We start from the raw sequence: 8,629 nt of genomic DNA, 5'->3' as shown, positions 1-8,629 counted from the left end.
GCCCCGGCGGCGACCCGCGGAGGGGCCGCGCTCGCCGCCGCGGCGGCGGGCCCCAGGCGGCCCCGGGACCGCCTCCTGCCGCGGCCGGGGCAGCAGCTGGGGCGGGAGCGGGGGCGGCCGGGCCGGACCGAGCTTTGTTGGGACGCGTGCGGCTCGCGTGCCGCGCCGCGGGAGGAGGGGAGGGGGGCGGGAAGCGAGCTAGGGAGGGAGGGAAGGGCATAAAGGAAAAAGAAAAAGAAAAAGTAAGGGAAAGGAAAAAGAAAATAAGGAAAAAGAAAGGGAAAATGATAAGACAAAAGGAAAAAAAATTAAATAATAAAAAAAATAGAGATAGAAAATAAAATCAAAGGATTCGGGAGGAAAAATAAACAGAAGCCGAATTAGAAGCCAGATGGAGAAGGAGGAGTCTGTAGGTCAGGGAGAAAAAAATAGGCACGCTTGGAGCGATAAAACCGAGCGGCTGGGGGAAGAGGAGAACGGGGAAGGTGGGAAACTGGAGCCGTTGAGCCAGGGGACGGCCCGAGCAGGGGAGGCAGAGCCGACTGCCTGCGAGAGCCGGGTGAAGAAGCAGCGCCGAAGCAGCGGGAAGAGCGGGAATGATGAAGGCGGAGCGGCAGAGAGCGCGGCGCCCCCTCAGCGCAGCGCTCGTCCCTGGCCCCGACGGGCGGCTCGGAGCAGCGCCTCGTACCTGTCGGCCCGGCTCCTCCACGGCCACGAGGGTGCCCTCGCCAATCAATCACCGACTGGGACGGAACGAGCCGGGCTCGGCGGGCTTAAGCCCCTCTGTCCGACTGCCTGCTTCTTCATTTGTCTCTCTAGTTACCTGCCAATCGACAACGTGTTGATTTTGTTTTGCTCCCAGGGAAGATGACTGACTGTGTTCATCACACTCAGAAGCACACGAGCACCCCAAAGTTCTCACCGCTCCCCGAGATCCAGTTTTGTGCCGGTGCCCTCCCAATATTTTTGCCGGGCGTTTCCCCAGCGCCCCACATTCCTAGGTGTATTCCCAGACAGACCCATTCAAAGGGACATTTTCCATCAACCGAGACAGGGATGGACCAGACCCATCTCTCTCCTGCGCTCTCCAAACTCGTTCGAACCTCACTGCCTCCAAAACGCGTCCGTTCCAGCAGCGCGCTGCCCCAGCAGCTCCCGTTAATGGGGTCGCGTTCTCCCGGGGGCTGCCGGCCCTGCAGGAGGCCCGGCCCAGCCGCCCAGGGTACGGGCATGCTGCCGGACCGTGGCCCGGGGCAGGCTCGCCACGGGCAGGGGCTATCCACCGGTGGGTCGGCACCGGCGCTTCCCGCCCCTCTGTGCCCCAGGGAAGGGCCGCAGCCGCGGGTGGCCCGAGGGTGCCCGCTCCAGCCCCACCCGCCGGACCGGGTGCTTCCCGCTTCCCACAGAGTACTGGCCGGCTTTGACACAACAAAAAGTAGCCGGTTGCCCTCTGTATTTTATTACCGGGAAGGCGAACATCCCCGGAGTCCCCTCCCGCTGCCCCGCCGGCCCCGAGCTATGTAGGTCACCACAGGAGAGAAACATTTTAGAAATAACCCGACTTGGAAAATTATCTTCCAAATCCATCTCCTCAGGGCGGAATTATTTGTTTCTCATTTAAAGCCTCAAGAGGTGAAAATAATTCTATTTTTATTGAGTAAATATCCGGATAATGCGAGCCGGTAGCACAGCTATAATAGGAAGGGGCTATCCCCCTCCTTAAAGCGCATCCCTAAGGTTTGGCGGCGTTTGCAAACTCCGCCGGGGCGTTTAAAGACTCTAAATCCACCCACTCGGCGTCTTTCTTCCAAACTTTCCGTTAACCGGCAGCATTCCCACCGAAAACCCGTGAAAAGCGAGCCGGCAGGTGCGCGTGTGCGTGTGTCACAACAGCCCCGGGACGTCCGTTTTCCCCAGCACCGGCGAAAACCGGGAGAGGAGGAGGGGGCCGGTGGCGGCGAGAGGGCGACAAGGACTGGGACGGGGAGTCTCGGGGGGTCGGAGGCGCCCGTTAGGAGATGTGGGGGGGGCGGCGGGGACCCTCGGTGGCCGCCGCCCGGAACAATGGGAACAATGCGGCTCGGCGGTGCCGCGGCGGTGCTGTGGCGGTGCCGGTGGCGGTGCTGTGGCGGTGGCGGTGCTGTGGCGGTGGCGGTGCTGTGGCGGTGCTGTGGCGGTGACAGATGGCGCGGCCCGCGGGTCAGCGCGGGCGTGGCGGCTCCGCGGGCGGGCGCGCGGCCGCATACAAATCAGGGGCGTCACGTGGGGGGGGCGCCGCGCGCCTGACGTGGGCGGCCATATGGCGCGTGCCACCGGGCGGGGCGGGGCGCGGGGCGGGGCGCAGGCGCGCGGGGCGCGGCGGCCGCGCGGCGGCCGGGTCCCGGTGCCGGCCCCCCGCCGCGCATCCTCCGTCCCGCTATATAACGGGGGGAGCCCGGCGCCGGGCAACCTCGGGAAAAAAAAACGCCACACGCACACACGCGCGGCGCCCCCGCACGGAGAGCTGTGCCGGGGTTATGAGACCGTCACCGCGCAGGAGAGGCTGAGCGACGGAGGTAACGGGAAACCGGGTTTTACCCCCGCGGGAAAAGGGTTCGCGGCGGCTGCCGGGGTGGGAGAGGACCCTGCGACGTCGGGGCGGACGGGATATGCCTCTGCCGGAACGGCTTCAGGTTTTATTGTCGCTTGCGGTCGTTCCCGCTGGTGTGTGCGGGCACACCTGTATCCATCCACATACGCACACGTACGCGTGTGTATACATATATATGTAAATGTGTATGTGCGTCCATGCACACATATAAATGTGTATATGTGCGTCCCTTTATCACATTGTAGAGACGCATATTGCATATGTAAATGCGCCTCCGCCGATGCACCTCCGAACTTTCGGCTCCCTTTCCTCGGCGGTCGCAGCGCAGGCTGTGCCTCGGCGGCCGTGCGGCATTGTTTCTTCCCGGTGTGCCCGACGCTACCGGGGGGCCCTCGCAACCCCACGCGGGAAGCAGAGGACCCGTTTGCAACAGAGGGGACGACGGGGACGGGAAGCCGGGGCCGGTCCCGCACCTGTTACCCCGGGCAGGGGCCGCGGGCGCCCAGTGCCAGTCCTGCGGGCGAAGGCGGGACCGGGGAGCAGGTGCTCGGCGCCCGCCGGGGCGGCACAAGCCCCACGCAGGGAGGTGACAAGGGGGAGCCGCGGAGAGCGGCGGGGACGGGCATCACGGGAGCTATCCGTCCCTGCAGGTGCCCTGTGTGTCCGTGTGTCCTCCTTCCCGTATTCGGTAAAAATGTTTAAATATTATTTTGAAGCAAAACAAAGCAAAACAACCCAGGCTTGGTCCACTTGCGTCGTGCCGCCCGGGCTGGCTCCCGCACGCATAATCTGCTTATATTCCCCGCTAATATCGGCGAGTTACATAATGGTATTTGAACATATGTCAACTTAATTACAAGGCAGAAACGCAGAGACAATTAAAAGTTTGCCCTGGCACGGTGGGGAATCCAGGGCTTCCCTCGGGAGGGGGCGGCGGGACCGGGGAGCGAAGCACGAGCAACTTCTCCCCGCGGGCGGTCGCACGGGGCCACGGCCGCTGCTCCGGGTGCTGACACGTCTCTTTTCTGTCTCCTCCGCCATGCAGAGGCTCACCATGACCAAGTCGTACAGCGAGAGCGGGCTGATGGGCGAGCCCCAGCCGCAGGGCCCCCCGAGCTGGACAGACGAGTGCCTCAGCTCCCAGGACGAGGAGCACGAGGTGGACAAGAAAGAGGAGGACCTGGAGGGTCTGCACGCCGAGGCCGAGGAGGACTCCCTGCGGAACGGAGAGGAGGAGGACGAGGAAGACGACTTGGACGAAGAGGAGGAGGAAGAGGAGGAGGAGGAAGACGACGACCAGAAGCCCAAGAGGCGGGGCCCCAAGAAGAAGAAGATGACCAAGGCGCGCATGGAGCGGTTCAAGCTGCGGCGCATGAAGGCCAACGCCCGGGAGCGCAACCGCATGCACGGGCTGAACGCGGCCCTGGACAACCTGCGCAAGGTGGTGCCCTGCTACTCCAAGACGCAGAAGCTCTCCAAGATCGAGACCCTGCGCCTGGCCAAGAACTACATCTGGGCGCTCTCCGAGATCCTCCGCTCGGGCAAGAGCCCGGACCTGGTGTCCTTCGTGCAGACCCTCTGCAAGGGCCTGTCGCAGCCCACCACCAACTTGGTGGCCGGCTGCCTGCAGCTCAACCCGCGGACTTTCCTGCCCGAGCAGAGCCAGGAGGTGCCGCCGCACGTGGCGGCGGCGGCGGCGGCGGCGGGCGCGCCCTTCCCGGCGCATCCCTACCCCTACCAGTCGCCGGGCTTGCCCAGCCCGCCCTACGGCACCATGGACAGCTCCCACCTCTTCCACCTCAAGCCGCCGCACGCCTACGGCGCCGCGCTGGAGCCCTTCTTCGAGAGCGGGCTGGCGGAGGGCGCCAGCCCCGCCTTCGACGGGCCGCTCAGCCCGCCCCTCAGCGTGAACGGCAACTTCTCCTTCAAGCACGAGCCGGCCGCCGACTTCGACAAGAGCTACGCCTTCTCCATGCACTACCCCGCCGCCGCCGCCGCGCTGGCCGCCGCGCCCGCCCACGCCGCCATCTTCCCGCCCGCCGCCTCCCGCTGCGAGATCCCGGTGGACGGGCTGGCGCCCTACGAGGGCCACCCGCACCACGAGCGCGTCCTCAGCGCCCAGCTCAACGCCATCTTCCACGACTGAGCCTCCCCGCCGCAGGGAGGGCCGGCGAGCCGCGCCCCGCCGCCCGCCACCGCCTTGTTTCCAGCGGGCGGCCCGGCGGGTCCCGCCGCCGCCGCGGCCCCGCTCGCCCGCTGTCTGTGCTGCCGCTCCGCGCAGCGACGCTGTAAATTGGGGTAGGGGCATTGGGATCGCGTCAATTACCTGATCGGGATAACAAAATCACAAGCAATAATTAGGATCTATGCAATTTTTAAACTAGCGATGGGCCAATTACAAAATATATATGAAATCTATATTTTTCAACCAACGTTTTACTACTTGTTACCTTTCCCATGCTGAATTATTTTGTTGTGATTTTGTACAGAATTTTTAATGACTTTTTATAACGTGAATTTCCTATTTTAAACCATGCAGCTTCATCAATTTTTATACATATTGGAAAGGTAGAATTATATCTAATTTATACAAAATTATTTAACTAATTTAAACCAGCAGAAAAGTGCTTAGAGAAGTTATGTTGCCTTAGCACTTCTTTCCTTTTGAAATAGATGAAGAAGAAAAAAAACAATGCACAATCCGGGCAATTTCTTTCCCATCCAAGTCTCTTCTTTTTCCATTTTTTCCCCTATTTTCTTTATTTCTTTTTCTTTACCCCGTACAATAAGAACCAGATCCCCTAGGTCTTGAGAAGATATAAGAACGATAGACTTATTTTCTATTAAAACATATCATTTCAACACATTACTTGCACAAACTTGTATATAAAGATTATAAGCAAATGCCAACACCCTTTTTAAATCAAAAGCTGCTTGACTATCACATACAATTTGCACTGTTTCTTTTAGTCTTTGAACCCCTTGGCATTCCGTGGTTTTGGTTTATTGGATTTGTTTGTTTTGGTTTTTATTTTCTTTCTTTTTTTTTTTTTTTTTTAAGATAACTTGAAGGTGTTAATGTTTCCAGGCGCTATAAATGCATGATTTTATACATGTTCACACAATCCGTGGTTGTCATATGCTCATCTTATAAATCTGAACCGAAATCTAATCAGGTTGTTAAAAGTCGGGCTATATACCTATTGTAGTCGATTAGTACGGTAGCTTGAAACAAATTCAAACCATTTAATCCGTAATTAGAACAATAGCTATTGCATGTACAATGCAGTCCAGAATAAGTGCTGTTTGAAATGTAACGCTGGTTCAACTGGAATCAATCTGTACTGTAATTTTGTTTGTAATCCTGTATATTATGGTGTAATGCACACTGGGATTTTAGAAAAAAATATCCATCCTTTGGCAACAACATAGTATTGAACATTTGGTCGAATGTTGCATTTTTCCTTAAATGTGATTTTTTTTTTTCTTAGTGTGAGTAATTCCTATGGGATTATTGTTTTATTCGGATAGCTCATGAAAGGTGCAACACTTATTATTTGTAGAATAAAATTGGACTAAAAAAATGGACACGGATTCTTGACTTACCTTGAGAAGCACTCGGGGTGGGGGGCGGCGGGGGCGTTCGTTTGTTTACAGCGAACCCGGCTATTTGCAATGCTGATTTGTTGAATGAGGGGAACGGGGCAGAAGCGCACTTCGCCTGGGAGCTGCGGCTGCCACAGCTCCCGCACCCGCCCGGGCAGCGTTCAGCCCAGCCCCGGCTCTGCCCCCCGGCCCCGGGCCGTCCGCGTTCAGCCCCGGCTCTGCCCCCCGGCCCCGGGCCGTCCGCGTTCAGCCCAGCCCCGGCTCTGCCCCCCGGCCCCGGGCCGTCCGCGTTCAGCCCCGGCTCTGCCCCCCGGCCCCGGGCCGTCCGCGTTCAGCCCCGGCCGGGACCGCACACCGGGAGCGGGCGCCTCGGCCCCGGCGTGGCGGCAGCAGGTGCGCTTTCCCCCGGGCAAGGCAGACCCGAACCCACGCCATCCCTCCTCTTCCCAGACGGGAAATGTATTCCTTTAATCTTCGCTGATTACTCTGAGGCTTAAGAAACCCCGAGACACAACCTGCGGGAGAGCAATTCCCCTAATGACCAGCAGCAATTATCAACAGGTCTTTGCCTCCGACCATCAGAAACAAATTTAAGACGTTACCTGAAATACTTTATATGAAGTCTGTCACAAAGCGGAGGTATTTCATAAATATTTCAGCTAAACCCAGCAGAAAGTAAACAAGCTTTCCTGTGGATGAGGGCATTTTCTTTCCCCCAGGAGAAATCAAGCTTCTGGCGTCTATTTTAAAGGTGTTTGTAGCTATGGAAATCCAACGTGTAAGCATGGCAAACCTGTCCTAGCAGTTCAGCAGTCCCTGCTGCCAGGCTTCCCCGTTAAAAACATGCTACAATTTAATTGTGATGCCGCCTGATGCATTTTGCAGCATTTCCCTGCATTTTGCCGGAGCCTGCAGCTCCACACTAGAAAACTGTTGCTGAATCTGAAATGAAAGAATGCAAAATGCAACTTTTCAAGCACCTATTAACCTTTCACAATCAGTGGCAATACAGGTAAGTGTGCCTCAGATAACCCGAGGGAGATAAATGAATGATGATTTTTCAGATAAAATTCGAAAAGCTGACCCAGGTTTGCTTGCCTTTTGGTTATGTGCCTTCTTCCTAAATACGAGGATTCTTCTAGTCAGTCAAGGGGCAACTCACATGCCACCATCTTTTATTCAAAGGCAGGCACAGATGTTCCTTCTGCAGGGGAGGTTTTAATTTATGAAAATGATATTGTTTATGCATGAATGCACTCTGCATAACACACAGTACTTCCATCTGATGAGAGAAATACCACAGAACCAGTGCCAATGTCAGGAACATATTCTGCAAATTTAGTCGCTTAAATGTTTAATGAATATTTGGAAGGCATTTCCAAAGCACAAGAAACCTTTTTGATTACCTTTTCTTTTTCCATTGTTAATAACAAAATTCAACTCCTCCAGCCAATGCAACCTACTTAAAAGATCTACCTAGGCTATCTCACTATTTGCTACTGTGATACTTCAGAGAAAGTAATATTTTAATGTTATGAGCAATTTAATAAGGAAAATTAATTAGGCATTTTCATAACTAGAGGCTCTATTTTACAAATTACTGGCAAGTTTTCTTATTTCAATTAGTTTTGGGTGGTTTTTTCCCTACCACCACCCTTATAAAATGCTGGAGACCTTCCCCCTCCCCCGCTTTGCTGATGCTTCTGATGTCTCCATGATATTTCTTTCCTACTGTTAACATGAAGCCAAATGTTGAAATTTCTGCTCATAACTCCCACAGGAAGATCTATCAAGGTCTCTTTTAATGGAAAGAATTACTCACACTGTTCCTGTCCTACGAACATATCGCTAATTAACTAAGGCTATAGTGGGATTATCCAACTTCCGCATGCAGAGTCAACTCTAGGGTTGATTTGTACCCACACACACACTGGGTTAGCCAGCACAGGCCCAAAACTCTATTTCTAGGGCTGGTTGTGACCAATGGCCTTTCTCTTCTTCTTCATGACATACTTCTGACAGCAGAAATTGCTCTGCTACCAGCGCATGCTTGAGGTGAAATCTGCAGGTACGGTATATGAGAAACAGTCACGACTTGCTGCTGTTCCCTTCTTGGTGCTCTGGAACAACAGAAGAGGATCTGCGGAGGTTGTGGACCCTTTGTTGGCTGTGACAGACACAGCTGAGGAGTCTGAAATGATGGAATTCCAGGATACATCCACAAGATGCCTGGGAGACTGAACCCTCTGGTTTTACCTAGCCCAAAAGAAAAATGTGCCTGAACAACATCAGACCTTGGTCCGGTGCACTCAGAAGGAGTCTCCAGGCGAAGGGAAGTAGATTCAGAAAAAAACAAGATTCCTGAATTCACCACAAGAAAACAGAGAGCCACTTTCTCCAAAAGATACTGTTACAGAATTTTAATAAACTAAC

General features: G+C 55.2%; 1 protein-coding gene across 2 annotated transcripts; it reads left to right on the top strand.

Annotated features, from left to right (window-relative positions):
• Positions 1–2,439: 2,439 nt before the first annotated feature.
• On the top strand, positions 2,440–4,829 carry NEUROD1 (neuronal differentiation 1). Of its 2 annotated transcripts, XM_021531306.2 has the most exons (2): positions 2,440–2,555; positions 3,636–4,829. In XM_021531306.2, exon 2 carries the CDS (start codon positions 3,645–3,647, stop codon positions 4,734–4,736), a length of 1,092 nt encoding a protein of 363 aa, XP_021386981.1. In that variant the 5' UTR covers positions 2,440–2,555; positions 3,636–3,644; the 3' UTR covers positions 4,737–4,829. The 2 variants fall into 2 exon arrangements, with proteins under 2 accessions (XP_021386981.1, XP_031361256.1); XM_031505396.2 differs by lacking the exon at positions 2,440–2,555 and having other exon boundaries at positions 3,630–4,829.
• The last annotated feature ends 3,800 nt before the right edge of the window (positions 4,830–8,629 follow it).

Source organism: Lonchura striata, chromosome 8 (genome assembly GCF_046129695.1).
Source record: "Lonchura striata isolate bLonStr1 chromosome 8, bLonStr1.mat, whole genome shotgun sequence".
In the NCBI taxonomy this organism is placed as follows: Eukaryota; Metazoa; Chordata; class Aves; order Passeriformes; family Estrildidae; genus Lonchura; species Lonchura striata.
The sequence above is the reverse complement of the archived record's forward strand: the minus strand, read 5'-3'. Positions and strand labels throughout refer to the sequence as shown.

Bases quoted from the DNA above. Each gene is read 5' to 3' on its own strand.
- NEUROD1 (XM_031505396.2), top strand. From the start codon at position 3,630: ATGCAGAGGCTCACCATGACCAAGTCGTACAGCGAGAGCGGGCTGATG.